General features: G+C 42.3%; 1 protein-coding gene across 1 annotated transcript in view; it reads right to left on the bottom strand.

Annotated features, from left to right (window-relative positions):
• asic1c (acid-sensing (proton-gated) ion channel 1c) overlaps nt 1-10,273 on the bottom strand; it is a gene marked incomplete at its 5' end in the record, with an annotated part of 104,613 nt that extends 94,340 nt beyond the window's left edge. The window contains one exon of the mRNA XM_084057210.1: nt 9,719-10,273. Within this exon, the coding sequence (XP_083913336.1) occupies nt 9,719-10,273 (555 nt within the window). The remainder of the gene's footprint in view (nt 1-9,718) is intronic.
• Between the last annotated feature and the right edge of the window lie 8,348 nt (nt 10,274-18,621).

The following is an 18,621-nucleotide window of genomic DNA, read 5'->3' as shown; positions in this document are numbered from 1 at the left end:
CTATATTTCAGCCACACTGTAGTAGTGCACTCTGGCGGCTGCACACAGGTAGTGCAGCTGATATATTTCAGCCACGGAGTTTCGAGTCACATGGGGGCGCGAGCCAATGAGAGCGTGAGTCACATGGGGGCGCGGCTGCACACATACTGCACACACACAGACAGACAGAGACACAAGCCGAGCCGAGTTTCATAGTAGGCTCCACTTGGGCGCGTTCGCAATAATTCCTTTTAACAGGTCGTTCATGAAAGTCCTTGCGGTCTTGTTTCCAATGAGAACCTGTGAGCAATTAGGGGTTAAGAGTCTTGCTCAGGGACAAATTTCATTTCATCGACACACATGCTGGACTGGCCTGGAATCGAACCTGGGGCAACCAGGGCCTCTGGCTCCGTAGGCGGGCTCACTAACCACTCAGCTATGGCCGCCCCCGATTCTACATAGCTCTAATAGTCCAGAAACAGGCGCACGCACCATCGAATGACACAGGGGGTTGTGTCAAACTGACCTTCATCGTCTGATTTTGGCATTATTATCCATTCCATTATGACCACATGTTCTAAAAGTGTGAAAAACATATTTTTGTGGGTAGGACTATGGATTAGCTGATATAATTTTCACATGCATACAGTATCAACTACAATGCAACTTTGGCAGTGATGCTGAACACTATGTAGTTTTTCCCCTACCATAGCCTTGCAATATGGCTCCAAAGGGTCATTAAAGTCGCACTATGTACTTTCGGGTGTCAGTGGCCACTTTGGACACAAATAACATGGCAGCCAACGTCTTTGCCTTCATTACCCAAGATTCTCTGGGTCCCTGCTCAGTCGCGCAAGTGACGTGACACTCCATCTTTGACTCTTTTGTCTGAATGGGTATGGCTTTGCAGGAACTAGCATTGAATGAAGCTTTGGTGAGCTCCGTGCCTGTCTGCTAGTGCATTGCGCGGTCATGCGTTTTACACAGACACACATGGGTCATGTTTATACATGATAGAAGGTGTGTTGTTTGTTTCAAGGGCTGAGATGGAATTTTTGAAGTGGAGGGGAACAAACTCAGACCAACGACCCATTATACACAAACACTGCCATTATAATAACGTGTCAGTCGCCTTCTTACCATTGAAGATTGTCAATGTAGGCTACTGCATCACTTCGTGATAATATCATGGACTCCACTGTTGACTCTTTACTCCATTTCCAATTCCAATGTAGTGGAGGGTTCGTCCAAAGGACAGATTCCCCTCAGTAATCAATAAAGCTCTTGTAGCATGTTAAGAGTTGAGCCTCAGGGGCCACCGTAGGGACAGCTGCACTGCCCACTTCCTCATTGGCAATCAGTGTGACTATTTAAATGTTCTGCCAGCTACCAAACATGAGTTGCTTGGTGCTTGCTGGCCGTGGTGTGCTGACTTCTTTCATGTGGTGGGAGGGAATGTGTGAGCACATACGGACAATTTAAGATCTTGCCACTGCTGCTTTGTTTAGGTTGATTTTAGTATTTGATTATTTTAGCTATTGAATGTATAAATTCATGTTTTCTCTTTTGTTTGTTCCCCCCAATACTGAGCGTGCTGTCCATCCTGAGTCAGAGAGCCAAGTGGTGTAGCCGACCTGCTGAAGGGGTTCATAATAGGTCTCACTGTAGTCCACGCCGCGGCCCAGGTTTGTTAATTAGTGTGAATGCGTGCACCTCTTTCCACGGTGGCGCTCCTTCATCTTTTTGTATGCTGTGTTTGCTGCATGTGTGCTGTGCTCCTAGGTTTAAGTGGTTATAGTGGTGTAGCCTATTCTGTAGCTTAGCCTCCCCCTAAAAGGGTTGTTGTCCACTGGCCAGCTGACTGTTTTGTAAGCTTTATATTGTAGCCTCTGATTACCACTGGTTTATCCTGCTGGTCTGGTTACATGTAAATAACTGTTTGTCTTTGATTGCCTTGTGGCTGTAGCAAGCTGTTCTTATGAGCTGTTGACTGCAAGGTTTGTTTTTAATTGGATAATACAATACAATTTGATTCCAGTATGTGTTTAAACTTCTGTGTTCTAATAAACCAATGTATTTGGGGGAAATTCATGTCTCATTGTGCGAACTCAAGTATTGTTTGGGGAACCCAATTTATAGAAATTCCTTGATTATTCCTTGAACATATTCAAGGTGGTGTAGTCGGACATCTATTATTTAAGAGTAAGTCCTTGCCACACCAGGTTACACTCTGATAAAAAAAATCGGATATTCCAGGCAGCATCATCTTTTTACCTCGGCTAAGGGCTTATATATTGTCCATTCCAAGTTTTATTAGCCTTTGGTCGTGAAGTAAAACTTTGTACACAAACTTCTTATCATTACACGTGAGGCTGCCATTTAATTTATAAAAGTTTAATTTAGTGAGGGACTCGCTTCCGCTGCAAGATCTACAAGTTGTCATGTGGTTTGTTGCACTGCATTATAAGCTTGTAGATCAGTCCCTTTGAGAGTTTTGTCTGTTTCCAGTTGCCTTTTATGGTCTTAAATGGGGTGTAGAGCAATGCAAATGAACGCGCCTGACCTTCAGGCAAAAATGAGGAACTGTGATTCGCACATTTGAGGGATTTACACACCCCTTGTGAATTGCACCTAGGTTTTTACTTAGAGAAAGTACACCCTCCTATAGTCGCGTTATTTACGACCAGCTTAGTATGGTCGTAAAGTAGTATGGAATAACGCCCAACCCCCTCCACCCAAGTCCGCAACCTTGGTGTCATCCTGGACCCCACCCTCTCCTTCCAGTCCCATGTCAACCAGTTCACTAAAACTGCCTTCTTTCATCTTCGCAAACATTGCCCGCCTTCGTCCCAGCCTATCACACACTGCTGCTGAGACACTCATTCATGCCTTCATTGCATCCAGACTCGACTACTGCAATAGCCTTCTATACGGCGTCACCACCAAGGTTCTCAAGAAACTACAATACGTACAAAATTCGGCCGCCCACCTGCTTACCAGAACGCGATCCAGGGACCACATCACTCCTGTCCTCAGTGACCTCCACTGGCTCCCAGTCAAGCACAGAATTTACTTCAAAATACTAATCACTACCTACAAAGCCCTCAACAACCGGCCCACTGCTACATCTCTGAACTCATCAAACGCCACGTCCCCTCCCGCTCCCTCAGGTCTGGTAATGCCAACCTCCTGGACACCCGCAAGACAAACAAGCGAACCTGGGGTGACAGGGCCTTCTCTGTGGCCCCCCCCCGTGCCAGAGCTGCCCCCACCCTCACCACGTTTAAAACCACACTCAAACCCCACCTTTTCAGACTCGCATTTTCTTATCCTGCTCTGTAAAGCGACTTCGAGTACCTAGAAATGCGCTATATAAATCCTATTTATTGTTATTATTGAATCAGGCTGCAATATGTCATCACTGTCGGGTGGAAACCTTGCATGTCCAAAACCGTTTCTTTTTTATTATTTTAAAAACAAGGATTTAATGGGTTTATATAGGCTAGTCCGCACCCCCACATCACATCACACTTCCCTATAGCACCAGCCAGCTAAGAGCGAGTAAAACAGGAGTTAATGGTGAAATTTGTCTTCTATGTGGCATCGATTGCATGCATCATGCAGCTATGTGCCCCAGTAGAGAATGTACTTACAAAACAGAAAGAAACTGTATTATTTTCTTGTGCTTACAAAACTACTGAAAATGTGCTAAAATAAAACATAAAATCTTTGAATATTTTTAGTTTTAAGCCCAGTTGTTAAAACATAGGGTTAGAAAATAGCAGCATTGTGACCCGTTGTGAGCTTGTAGATCTGCTATTTAGTGTGGTTGCCCTAACAGGGCAACCAGACTATAGTACTCCTTATACTTTGTTTATTTATTTATAGATAAACAATACTTCGGGCCGCTACTCCTCCCACAGTTTATTTTTCCCAATTTAGTGCTATATGTCAAAATGACCGGTCTGACCGGGAATCGTGCACTTGCATAAGGCTAAGAGATTGGTTGCATAGTTTAATTGATATTGATTTATTAGTGCATTAAATTTCCCCATCCACTTCAATGGAAAAGTGAAAACACTAAAATTCAAGTATTTTTTTCTCAGAAACCGTAAGAGCTACAGTTACCAGACTTTGAGGGGAGGTTCATAGTTTATTGCCAAATTATTTAAACAAATATTACACCATTCGGCCTCATGGTGGCGCTATAAGAGCCCACTTTACCTTTTGGCCTATAACTCTTGAACCGTAGGGCGTAAAATCAAAATTATTTTTTCCCTAGATTCCTTGGGTCATTACGCAACTCCCCATATAGGCCACGCCCATTTGCGTATGGATAGATTTTTTGATATTGATTTATTAGTGCATTAAATTTCCCCATTCACTTTCATGGGAATTGCAAAAACTCCCATTCAAGTATTTCTTTCTCGGAAACCGTAAGGGCTACAGTTACAAGACTTGGAGGGGAGGTTAATAGTTTATTGCTAAATTATTAAAAAAATAATCACACCAGTCGGCCACATGGTGGCGCTATAACAGCCCACTTTACGTTTTGGCCTATAACTCTTGAACCGTAGGTCGTAAAATCAAAATTTATTTTCCCCTGGATTCCTTGGGTCACGACGCAACTCCCCATATAGGCCACGCCCATTTCCGTCTGGATAGATTTTCCGCCATTTTGAATTTTCTTCAAACCACACTTTTAGCTCCTCCTCCAACATATTTTGTCCAAATGTCACAGAAATCGGTACACATGATCTCTGGGCCCATGCGGTAAACATATCCAAACGGCATTTTCATAGTCCTTACCGTTCTTCCGTAAATTGTTTCCAAAGTTAGTGGGAGGGACCCGTTTTACCAAAAATGACAAAAATCACGAACGAAACGTCCAATCGATCCCAAATTTAAATCACATGTCGAGGGTGATTTACTCAACGACTCCCCAAAAGCATTTCCACTTTGACCCATAGGGGGCGCCACGAATGCGCAAAATGTCACCGTTTGATGCAAAAACATGATTTTTGGGGGAGTCAGTCCCTTCAAAATTAAACGCAAGCGATCTCAGGAGTGACGTGACAATGTAATTGCCGCAGTCTCCGACGGTATTCCTCCCAGCGTATTACTCGAGTCCCGACCGGCGTCGGCGCAACCACACTTTGCAATTGCCAATTGCGACGCGTCTAGTTTCACAATGTTTCTGAGCTTGTTTCATCTGATGTATGACTTGTGTTATATGAAGAGTTGTGCTTTATGAATGAAGAAAGTTTGATAAGTGTGCCAGTCTCTAACTTGGGAGAACAGGTTACTCAGAAGCAGTGCGGTTAATGACTCTGTGTACTAAACTAAAGTTTAATTGCATAGCACTGCTTTCCACCCAAAGCAGTGGCGTAGGTAAACAGTGCAGACAGTGCGGTCACACAAAGGCCCATGGGGTGGGGAGCCCGTCTGCAGTGTCAAAAATGTACCTGCTGGTGACGCTATAACAGGCCAATGTGAAAAGGGTGGCATTTCTTACTCAGCCTAGTGGGAATGTGTGTGCAAAATTTCATAGAAATCGCACGCTGCGTTCATGATTTGTGGCATTTTGTTCAAAACCAATCCAGCAAACTTTGGAAGCCAATGTTCGCCAATCAGGATGGAATATGAACAATTTGACAGATCCTGACCAAAATTGTTGTTTTAACCTTTATTTTTGCAGCCATGTTACTTCTATATCTGCATCCAGTTTACAGCCCAGTTATTTTATAAATGAATTGCCTGAGATGACCTCTCCTTTCCCTACTCTACTCTGGGCAATTTATTTAACCTGACCCTGGTCCCAAACAATATGGCCTCTGTCTTACCTAACCAGGTGCAAGGATAATTATCAGATAACCATGTGCTGATGCTGAAGATCTCTGTGCTAAATCTGTTCTCAAACCGGTCTTAATTTAATCAGACAAGCAGTTCTTCAGAGCATTGGTGCCATCAGCCCAGCGCTCTTCACTGTTTAAAAAAAATGTCCATGGAAGGAGGTCATACATACAAATCATCTATATCCACTTATTTTGAAAGGTGTGTGAATGCATATACATAAAGGTGATAAAATGGTTACCCTGACATGGACTGCCAGGGGCTGTAAAGCTCACTGCATTAATAACACCCCTAGTTTTTAAATCAAGTAAAATGATGATCACTCTTTAGTGAATGGCACTCTCTCTGGTGGTTATTTTGAACGTCATCTCATTAGGGTCAAGAAAAACATACTTAATCTCCAGCACAAATCCAAAGTTTTAACGCACTGCAAAATGTTACCTGCTTCGGCATGTAATATACTGTTTGCCTCACTCCTTGAAAATCTAAGTGCTTGGAATTTCAAGGTTTAAAGAAGACAATGTAATTAATTATGTACACAATGCCAAGAAAGGCTTGATATGATGAAGGATTGCGAATCAATTTGTTGAATGGCATTTGAAATGCAAATTATGGCCCTCCCTTATCCACCCATCCATTACGATACAAAAACGCTTTGCATGTTTCGCTTTCTAAGCTGCATCATGTTCAAGACTTAATGGAATTCTTCCTTCATTTATTCAAGGTCAAAGCTCATCATTCCCACAGTCCTTTGCATTGTAAATCTTCCTCTCTACACTTCTTTGGGAGCATTTGAATAATGATAATTTCCTGATATATCCATGTAAATATCTGCACACTCCCCTTGATTACAGATTCTCTTTTTGGAAAAGCAGATTTACTTACAAAATGTATGGCTTAGCAGATAATATCAGCAAAATAAACATGCCATGATTTTGTGTTTTCACATATTCATTAATGTTGCAAAGGTTATGAATTAAGATGCTCCATAAGTGGGCATGTCCCAAGTATTCACATTTACTACAGATACAGAACTGCATACTGCTGGATCAGTATGGCATGCTGGCACTCAGCCCACCCCTCATGAAAGCATTTCTGACTAGTGAATGTAAATTATAATGCAGTACAGGGCACAGTGTAGTAGTGCTTCACCTACTCCATCAAAACGTCATACTATGTCACCAGAGGGTACACACTCAAACTGCTCCTATCATATAACTGTCTTGGAAGACAAGGCAAATGGTTACAGTGTGTTTGACCACCAAGATGAAAATGTTTTAAGCCTGATTAATACTTTGACGTACAACTGTGTCACGCACCGAAAATAGCCTTAAATTAAGCATTAGAAAGCATGGCCGTAGTGATAGCCTTATCGGCAGCAACTTCCATCAGGAAAATGAAAGTTTTTTCAACCGAGACAATTTGCTAGAAATTAATAATTTGTTTCACAAGGCTAATGACGTGGATGCAAACATTTAGACTAAATAGATGTTTTCATCTTATAAAATATGCTACATAAACTTGCAAAACGTGCATTCTACCCTTGACCAAAGCTAAAACCATACAGTATTTGATCAGTTTTGAGGATTGTGGAGCCAGTCACTGCCTGGCCATTTGTATAGGATTCCTCCAGGTTTAATTATGTGGGAAGGAAATTGCACTTCACAAAGTGGCTGGACAAAATAGAGAAATTAACGTGGTGAAAACCAGGCTCATGATAATGGCTCTGCGACACAAAATTCTACATTGTAGAATCTACAGTGACTCACAGAGTTTTACAGAGAGTGAATATTCAAATATATACTATTTTTCATATACTGTATATATCATTATTGTAAGAATTAAAAGTGTATACATTTAGAGTGGTGCTAATAATCTCAAGGCTGACTGATTAAAAGGGCACTCCAATCTAAAGAGAGCTTTTGCCAGTGCCGCTGCCTCACTAAATCTCCCTAATAAAATAATGACAGTGACACAGCCTGTTCAAATTCAAGTTTGTCAAAGGGTCTAAGCTCTTCAGGTTCTGCATTTAAAGACAGAAAGAAGGCATAACATTGGGTACATGAGAGGAAAACACATGGCTGGGTGTCAGTGATATTTCAGAGCTAGAGACAAGAACAAATGAAATGTTTATATTTCATCTCCATCTCAATTGGCCATGGCTTTGATTTAAACCTTAAAGTGGTTTGCAAGAACAAACACCTCTTCTGCTTCTACTTGGAAGTGTGTTCATTTGATTTGGGGAAAATGTTGGAGTAGCTACTAGCTAGCAATAAAACATCAGGTCATTAATAGGCATTCACTCACAAGATTTAACAGCAAGCAGATGACTTACTAGACACACACAGTCTAGTTGTAGAATCTGTTCACAGTTACATGTATCAGTCAGTCCAAATTGTCTCCCTGTCTTCTCTGTGCAACGGCCACCGGTTTCAATGTACAGTTTTAGGTCAATGTGCCAGGTGAGTGTGATACAGTAGTATTAATATTTATAGAGGGATGAGGTCTTTGCCTCAAATTGTTTTTCAACCCATTATTACTATGGCACAAGTGGGACCAATATCCACAAACTTTAATGAGCAGTGCATACTCAAGTTACTGTGTAGGGTGTGAGATCTTTATCCTAAATCTTTCTATTTTAATTTACTTACTGCCACAACATATGTTTTAATTTCACACTGCCTAAACACAATGATTATACTAATGTGATGTGGGATACATTTCCACCATCATTTGGAGTAGCCTATTCATTATGAAAACAAAAAAGGGAAAAGGAAGAAAACGAGAAAAAGAAACGTAGTTGAGTTCAGTGGAGGAAGATAGTGATAACTCACCATGAAAGAGTCTCTTCTATCTCCAACTGACTGACTTTACACAAGTCAGCAGTTTGGATAAGGCACTTGATATGCACAACAAACATACTGCTGTGTGTGATTACTGATTTCTTAAATAATTCTCACACATAACACATGTATAACAGAATTTTCCATGAATAATTAACCACTTAAACAGTATTGATCGGGGTCTCCCAGGGATCTATCCTTGGCCCAATCCTTTTTTCTCTCTACACCAAATACCCATTAACGAAAATAGCCGATCTGCTATTGTCACCCCCCATAGACTTCTTGTGGTTAAAACAAACATGGGACAGAGCCATCATACAGAAGTGACATAATCAAGGGCACAGGTGGAAACCAACCACAACATACCACAAAAACCTGAGAACATCACTAATGTGTGTCAAGGTATGTATTATTGTGTATGCTTTGCTTAAAGCCTCATATTGGCACCACATGGACAAATGATGCAGTTCTGACATGTTGACTTCCTTCCTTCATTTTGAAAGCAAGCATGTCTTGAGATGCCACTGAGCTATTAATACAGGAACTGCAAAGATTCATGTCACTGACATGCTGTCCACTCAAGGCTCAATACCAACTCTTGCAATATCGTCACAGGAAGCAACAACTCTATCTAAGTTTATAACAAATCTGACAGTGAAAGGCAACTTACAACTTAGTATTAACACACTTTTAAAAACATAAAGTTTTACGTTCTATACAACACAACATCAAACTTTGGATACACTACTACAGTGTACAACAACTCAGCACAGATTGCAGCAATAACCTTATGTGACTCCAATTCCAGTGGTAGCCTTTTGTGAGTCCTGGAAGCACTGGAGGTCTACAGGAGAACCGCAATATTTTCTTTGCCTGAATAAGAACAATAAGTACACTAGCCTACAGGTATCTGATTAAAATAATCTATAATGCATAAACCACAAACAGATAAAACATTTGATTTGAACACAGGAAGGAAAACATAATTAGTGGTAACAAGTATAGCATGTGAACATCTGGCATGGAAGTATCAAGGTACTTACAGTGGTGAAGTTCACTGGATAGCATTCCTGTCCTCTGAAGGTGCACGCCAGAAGCATTTCGCTTATGTCATGACCAGTTCGGTTGTAGAAATCAGTCATGTTAAACAATTTGGGCTTAAAGTTCTGGAAGTTGGCCTTATCCTTCAGAGCAGCCAGCACCTCTGGCTCAGCCAGATGTGGGTTAGCTATTTGGTAGTTGTTGTTGAGGAGGGCCAGAAGCTCACCAACATGATAGAGGTCATTCCTGGTGATTTTGGAGAAGCGGAACTCATTGAGGTTGCAGAAGGTAATTGCTGGGAAGGTGAGGTTTGGGGCTGCCACCTCGTCCAGCTTGGTGACGTGGGGATACTCAAAGTAGTATGACACCCTGTCCATGCACACCAGCAGCAACAAGCCCAGAGAGCCCAGGAAGGAGAGTGACCAGAGGAACCGGCGGAATGTCATGTGCCCGTAGGCGAATATGTGGCTCATGCCATGTAGTGTGGATATGTTGGCAAACGCCTGCAGGTTGGAAGGCCTGATGCTCTCGATGCTTTCCTCTGAATCTCCCTTCATGGCTGCACAACACTGTCCCCCCCCAAAAAGAAAAATAACTTCAGGTTACAGACTTTGCTCAGCAACAGAATAGCAGAAACCAACCGCCAGCATTGGTCTGTCACAGCTGCTCCTCTACTCCCGCAGAGAGGCGTCAGTCGTCTACATAAACCGCTATCATAAAATGCTTGTCAGAGTTTGGTAAATTTCCCTTTCATTGCAATTCATCCTCCAGTGGTCGTCAGCTGTTCCTGTTGGTCCAGCCCCCACCCACCCTTTTATTTCAAGCTCTTCTTCTATTATTTCCAAAGCTCTTCTCTCACACTCCCTGTTCAGCTGTCTTTTGTAGCAGAACCAAATACAATGACAGCTCCAGAAACACCCACTTCTACTAAAAGGCAATGCCTCCTGAATCCTGAGTGGACAATGGAAAGAACAAATAGAGAAAATAGACAGATAGAGGAGAAGGAGAAAGAGAGAGAGAGAGAGAGAGAGAGAGAGAGAGAAAGAGAGTGTGTGTGTGTGTGGGTAGGGGGCTGCAATGGAAAGGCTAGCGTTTGGGGAGAGGGGCTAAGCCTCGGCAGTCAATGGGACCCTTCCTCCTCCAATCGGGGAGAATGCCTCTACATCGCTGTGATAATGGCATGCGGTGGATTTGTGAATGGTGGTAATAAAGAAAGAAATGGCTCACTGGTCCCTTGCGCTGCCACCTGCCTTTTTGTTTCCTTGTGCGTGTATTTTCCTCTTCTTGCGCTTCTTCCAGGGTCAAAATGATAGGGAAAGGGTGAGGGGTGGTTGGAGTGGGGGTGTGGGAGGGGGGTCACAGACCTCCGACCAACCCAACCCAGAGCAACCAGCGTTTGCAGGTTTTCCGCGGGTCCCCACTTCCTCGTCAGCGCTGGTTCCACAGTTAATAGGGGAGACCACCTCTTGATGCTTTATGGCCACCCCTGCATACACGCAATCCACTGACGCTTCTCCTAGACCTCCAGTTTCACTCTGTATGTTGTCTACATGCAGGTTTATATTCTGCCGTCTGGAGCCTTTCAGGCTCATTCGCAAGCTCGCCTCCTCTCCCTCTCTCTCTCCCTTCCTCTCTATCACAACGCCCCCCCCCCCTCTCTCTTTCACTCGCTCTCCCCACTTGCTCTTTAGTAGTCAGAATACATCCCACTGCCGAATGGCTGCTTTGCCTGTGTGTGTGTGTGTGTGTGTGTGTGTGTGTGTGTGTGTGTGTGTGTGTGTGTGTGTGTGTGTGTGTGTGTGTGTGTGTGTGTGTGTGTGTGTGTGTGTGTGTGTGTGTGTGTGTCTTTGTGTCTGTGCTCAGCGGGGGTGGGGGGCAGGGGGGGGGGGGGGGGGGGGTCTCTCAATCTGGACACCACCTTCTTCAAACACGCTCCAGCAGTCACTGTCATCATTGGTGCATTTATGCTCTCATACTGTCTGCAAGAATGCCACAGGTTGGATGTTTATTCCCTTGACAAGCATCACTGAATACAACTGAATGTGATCACACATTCATGAGAACCAGGCTCACAGGCATAAACCTGAACATGTTTTCCTTCTTTCTTTCTTTCCACAACTTATCAAGTGAACAAAGCAAACAAAGAAATTACACAGATTTTATGGATCAATTGATTTTCATGCATTGATGATTTCATTGATCACTATACAAAAAGGCCATAAATGAAAATACCTTTACAGTACATAGTGTTCTAGGGAAGCATCTTTCCAATTCACTTATATCTGCTACATTGTGATATTGATAGTCAAATCCCAATGCCATGACTCTCTTTTTCTTTTCATTATGTGTGATGCCACAAGCGTTTCATTCCTGACCAGAAATGGCCTTGGTTTTGTTATTGGGGTTAAAAGTTCATTGCACCCTTCAGAAAAAGCTTTTCATTTCTCTTCGGAGCAAATGTGATTATCATCCATTGGCTACCCTGGGAAGCTTCATTATCATAACAATGCATTACAGAGGATAGATAAATCAATATTCAAGCCTAGTGGCTATTAACCAGGCACAGTGAACATACTGTAGCAACTATTACCCACAACACAACAGTCACATGCTATTGACATTAAAAAACTTTTTTTTAAAGATACTATTTCATCCATCAACTTCACAGAGAGAAAGCAATGTCACCATAGAAATGCAATTTGAAAAATGCTCAGCGAAGGAAGGGCAACACCATGACTGAAGTGATATACCACTGTGATGTTACATCCACATATCACAATGACTTTTCCTGACAAGCAGTGTTAAGACTTATCTTCCAGAACCATTTTTGAGGAATTGCAATTTTGTTGCTACAAGACAGCAGCACTTACTTGCCTACACCAGCCACCAACAGACGATATGCATTCTGAAACAAATATCAAAAGAAAGATATGCCAACTCACAAACTTTGGACAATGGTATTTGATGCATCTTATGATCAATGAATTCATGATGACACAACATTTATGAAAAGCTTTGCAGTTTATGATGGATTTACAACTTGGCCTAATGTACACCAACCCCTCTCATGCTTTTTAGAGCTTAACCTCACTCATATTTATTTGCAGTCATGACCAATAATGGTTAATGTTCTAAAAAAGCACACTAGGAGGATGGATGTGGTTTGGTCCATGGGCGTTTCTTTACTATAGACATATTATTTTTCTAAAAATATGACATATGTACGTATGTATATGTAGCCTGTACATTATGTACTGTAACTAACATGTGTATGTTACACAATTTCACATACTCACCTTTTACTAAGGAATCGCCTCATGAATTTTACCAATTACTGCAAGACATCGTCTCTGCTCCTCCGGGTGCATTCTGCAAAAAGAGATGAAGCAAAACTAGTAGGCACATACATAAATAAGCATGCATGGAGCACTATAAAAACTAGGGATGCACTGATATGGAATTTCAGGGGAGATACAGACGTTTAAAATAACAATTTAGTCAATACCGATATTTGTTTATTTAGTTTTCTGTTGTTTTTCTGTCCATGGAGGTTGCTGTGCACCTTTATGCTCCCTTGAGGATGAACCCTACTGAACCCTACCCTGGCCTCAGGCCAAAATGTCAACATTCACACAATTGTGTTATTGTGTTTGCTCCCTGGAGGACGAACCGGCTGAAATGAAAACAATCTTTTTAACACTTTGAGCATATTATTATCTGTGGCCATAATGGCAATATAATTAACAATAGATGCCCCAAAAAATGGAAAACATGTCACATGATTGATTATCATTACATACTCAGACATTGATTGAGCGATGTGTAAACGAGCGAGTAGGTAGGCTTATGTGGAGAATGCAGTGGATACAAGAAAACAAGCCAGAGCCAGCTTGCCTAGGGCTGGCCCTGTCTGTGGGCCTTCTACAGAGGCACCACAGAGAGCATCCTGAGTGGGTACATCACCACCTGGTACGGGAGCTGTACTGCCCTCAACTGAAAACGCTGCAGAGGATTGGGCAGACAGCCCAGCGCATCAGTAGATGTGAGCTTCCCTCCATCCAGGATATATACAGTACTATACTATATTGTGTCAGTAAAGCACGTAAGATTATAAAAAAGACCCTAACAATAAAAAGTATATTGCACGTCTATATATTGCTGTATATCTCATCCTGGTGAAATCAGTGTGTGATACCCGGTCACTGATCAGTCATGCAGTCTGGAAACCAAAACACAATAACTTTATACAGCCGATATCAAGGACAGTTGTGCAGTGTGAACTGCAGAGCCATCTTATCATGACTACCTGGTGACTTTGAAAGTCGTACAGTGTGTACAAGGGTTCTAAAATATTAAGAGTTGGTTAGTTAAAAAAGCTCCATTCTTTTTTTGGTTGAATAAAATATTATTTTGTCCAATCTATATTGTAGTATGTTAATGCAATATAACTTAGGGTGGTGGTATTTGGTCTCCCTACTAAGACTTTAGTTGAGATTTAGATCCTGTGTCTAGGTTGGACACGACCTTTGACAATCCCGTTTCTGGTTTGACAAAATTCTATTTCTCCCCAGAGCAAACAGGCAGCCAGGTTCTATTAGCTTGGTGGTAAACATTTCAGCACGGGGTAGGAGACCCAGGTTAGAACAGGAAAGTTACATACTGCAGCTTTTTTCTGTTCAAGTCCAGCTATTTGATATGTTTAGGTCAAGCACTTTGCTAAAGGCCCATGTTTTGCTGTCAGTTTAAAGCCTGTCTAGACAGCAAGAATCCTTTTAATCACATCTAAGTGCAATTAATGTTTTATTTAAAGTATTGCTATCTCAATTCTTAGGGAGAAAAACTGTTTGCGTTTGCATCCACTAGCAAGCAGTGCTAACACACACGACCAGTTAACTTATAGTTAGCTAAGCTAAGATGCATATTATTACATAAGGACACATTAAACACATTATCGATGCGTCCAGGGCAAGCCCAATATTTTACCCCAACAACATTCTACTGTAGCAGAATCACCATTTTGTTTTACCATCTGCGAGGTCTAAGTCTGAACTGATTAACAAGTTCTAATTCGATGTGTGTACATTAACCTCCACTTCAAAGCCATTTCTTGCAGTACCACCCCAACATGCTCTGTAGTCTGTGTGTGTGTGTGTGTGTGTGTGTGTGTGTGTGTGTGTGTGTGTGTGCGCGCTCAGTTCAGAGGTTGAACCGAGAGAGCGCTGTTGTAATACAATGTATAAATTAAGCTTTGCATTGATTGCAGACAGGGGACATTGTCATTAACAAGCTACTTTGGAAAACACCCGTGGTAGCAACTTGCGCACCTGCGCAATCTGTACAGTAAGTATTCATTAAAACTATAACTCGAAGAGAAGACACGCCTCGTTGGGAGGTGATGGGGCTGCAGCGGTGTGTGTGTGTGTGTGTGTGTGTGTGTGTGTGTGTGTGTGTGTGTGTGTGTGTGTGTGTGTGTGTGTGTGTGTGTGTGTGTGTGTGTGTGTGTGTGTCTGTGCGCGCGTGTGTGTTTGTGTGAGTGTGTGTGTGTGTGTGTGAGTGTGAGTGAGTGAGAGAGCTAGAGTATGGGAGTGCGTCCGCCAAAGCTTTTTTTTCCCCGCTGAAAACAAAAGCCACTCATCTAAAACACTCAAATGGCCAAAGTTTTTCAACTCGTTGGTGACCAGATAAAAACGGCAGCTGTGAATGTGCAGCAAAGAACACACACTCAGCGTCTCGTCACGCTGCTGCCGTTTCAAGCATAGTGTAAACTTAACATATATGTAACAGTACGTTCGAAAAAGCTGTAAGATCGAAAAAGAAGGGCTCGTTTTGAGGCGCGAGTCCATGCCACCACAGGACGAAATATCTGTTCTGTTCACGGCCTCCAGTGGTGAGTTTTTCACTCGAGGGCGTGAGGCCCCGAACTAGCGCGTGGCTCTCGTTTAACGCCGCCCGGATTTCCGCTTTGTCGCCCGCCCACTGGTTTCGCTCGGCAAAAACTTTGTTTTTATTCTGTCTGTCACGGCCATTGGCGAGACTGAGCGGAGCGCTTGGTTCGGAGCCTTGGAGCCTCGAAACAAGCGAGCCTTTTCCGATCTTACTGGTTTATCATTTGTACGGTAACATACACACTAGTCTCCATAAAGGAGGGCATTGCGTGAATGACTATCCAGTATCCACTGCCTATGCCGGCTATTTTTCTATCCAACAATGTTATGGATTTCCTGTGGGAAAGGGGCTTTAATGACTTAATGCTTAATGTTTTGTGTAAAGCCTTTGAATGAGCCTTTGAATTGCCTTGTAGAAATGTGCTACACATATATGTGCCTTGCCTTAGACTCTCAAATTTAACACCATCGTATAGTTAGTGTGTGTGTGTGTGTGTGTGCGTGCGTGCGTGCGTGCGTGCGTGCGTGCGTGCGTGCGTGCGTGCGTGCGTGCGTGTGTGTGTGTATGTATGTATATATATATATATGGAGTTGTCTCACAAATTGTTGCATACATTTTTATATTCAAATGTTATGCTATTCTGTGTAGGCCACTAAAATCCAATGTGGTAATGTACAAGCAGCCATGCATGCTGTTGCAGATTGCAGGAAGGAAGTGCTGGACTTTTTTGATGGTAATTGGTTTTCAAGTGGGTGGTAGTATGCACAGCATAATGCGGTGAATATTAATGGGGGGGGGGGTGCCATTTGTGATGCTCTCTCTTCTAAGCAATGCATAAATGTTTCTGTTTTCAAGCCTGATTGTGATTGTCTCTTTTTTTTTTACAATGTAAAAATATAAATATGCAGTATACATAGCCTAGTCTATATAGCTTATCTTCTTTTCTTAGTACATATAATCAGGGTTCCATATATATACGGGGGGGAAAAAACGGAGTTAACACTTCGCAGTATGACTAATAGCAAAAATAGCAGACAAGCTCACAATGCAATATTTGGTAAGTAAAATAAAAACATCTAAATTGTAATATTATCAAACATATCACAAGGTCTACATTTCCCAAAAGAAAATGCATGTATTTAGTCTGACCAGAAGCAGGAATAAGACATATCCCCACTGGCAATGAAAATGAATGATCAGAGGAAGGCAGGGGCATAGATTACCCCCGTCATCCCCCCCAGGCAGCCATATTCTATGACGTGTATTTCATATTTGTTTGCACTGTATGTTTTTGAATAATTGAATATAAATGATGTGAGAACAATCTGTGATTGCTGTGGTTCCACTTTGCCCCTCAGGTTACACGCACGCACGCGCACGCGCACACACACACACACACACACACACACACACACACACACGTTTTTACATGATTGTGTTGTACAAAATGCACATCATTGAAAATCACAATTTTAGCCATTAAGCCAGTGTTTCTCAAAGCGGGTCCAGGGACAATTCTTAGAGCTGAACCAGTTAAGAAGACTATTGGGAGTAACTGATGTGAGGGCAACAGGTCCCTTATACATATTCACAGTATTGTGATTCACACTGCTGGTGGCTGTAGTTATGATTCATTTGTCTTGTTTTTCTGTTAGCTAAAGACAAGCTAGTGTCACGTAATAATAATAATAAAAAAAGCTTCAGGATTCTGCTTTGGTTTTAATTTTTAAATAGTCTAATAAGCTTGTTTTGATGGTAAAACGTCTTAATTCAGTGAGAACAGGACAGGAGTTCCAATGCCAATTTCACCACTGAATTTAACATGTAATCATTTTACAAGTATCATTTTAACTCATTACTATTTGCTTGCAGCCGAGTGCAAAATGACTGAGTGACCACATCTGTCTATGTCTGTGTCACAAGTTGTCCACCAGAGGGTGCTGAAGAATCCCAAACAAAATTGTGGCTAAATACATTATGCACACCTAAAGTTGCCTTGTTGTCTCCGCCAGGCCGAAAGGCATGGCGCATGGCGAGTCCGTCCTTCTGTCTGTGACCAGCTAATCTCCGCCACCGTTGGCCCGGAAACTGTGCGCACACACACTCCCTGGATGCCACAGCAGAACCTCTGCCCCATATTTTTCAGATCAGCCTGTCATAGCGCCACCATGAGGCCGACTTTTGCAAAACACATTTTTTGATATTACTCCTACATATTTTGTCCCAAAAACATGCGAATCGGTACACAGTATCTCTGTAGTCATGTGAGTAACGCGGATCTGTCTGATTTTCCATATTCTATCCTGATAGGCTAAGATTGGCTTCCAAAGTTTGCAGGATTGGTTCGTTTTGAACAAAATGCCTCAAAGCATGAACGCAGCATGCGATTTACGTGACATTTTCCACGTAGATTCCCACTTGGCCCAGGAAGAAATGTCGCTTGAAAACTTTCAAATCAGCCTCATGGTGGCTCTATAACAGGCCGATTCACAATTTTACCTATAACTGCACCGATCTGCGTGAAACTTTGCACGCACACTCCCTAGAGGCCAAGGAAAGACCTTTGCCCTGCATTTTTCACATATGCCTTTTAGAGTGCCTTTTTGCTCTTAGTCCTTCAGATTCTGTCCAAAAATCACGCAAATCGGTACACAGTATCTCTATAGCCATGTGATCAAGATGGATGTGTCCGATAATTCATATTCCATCCTACTTGGCTAACATTGGCTTCCATTTGCAGGATAGGTCCGTTTTGAACAAAATTCCTCAAATCATGAACGTATTGTGCGATTTCTGTGAAATTTTGCACGCATATTCCCACCTGTTATAGCGCCACCAGCAGGTCTAATTTAGCAAACCAAATTTTTTGAACAAAATGCCCAAATCATATTTCACATTGGCCTATTATAGCGCCACCAGGAGGCCATAATAACCTACCTGAGCTGGCAGAGACTTTTTCTTGTGCGTTTATGTTTTCTTCCGTGTGTGTGTGTGTGTGTGTGTGTGTGTGTGTGTGTGT

The sequence above is a fragment of the Gymnoscopelus microlampas genome, assembly GCF_963454915.1.
Source record: "Gymnoscopelus microlampas genome assembly, chromosome: 5".
NCBI lineage: Eukaryota > Metazoa > Chordata > Actinopteri > Myctophiformes > Myctophidae > Gymnoscopelus > Gymnoscopelus microlampas.
Note: the sequence above shows the minus strand (reverse complement) of the source record. Positions and strands in the feature narration are given on the sequence as shown.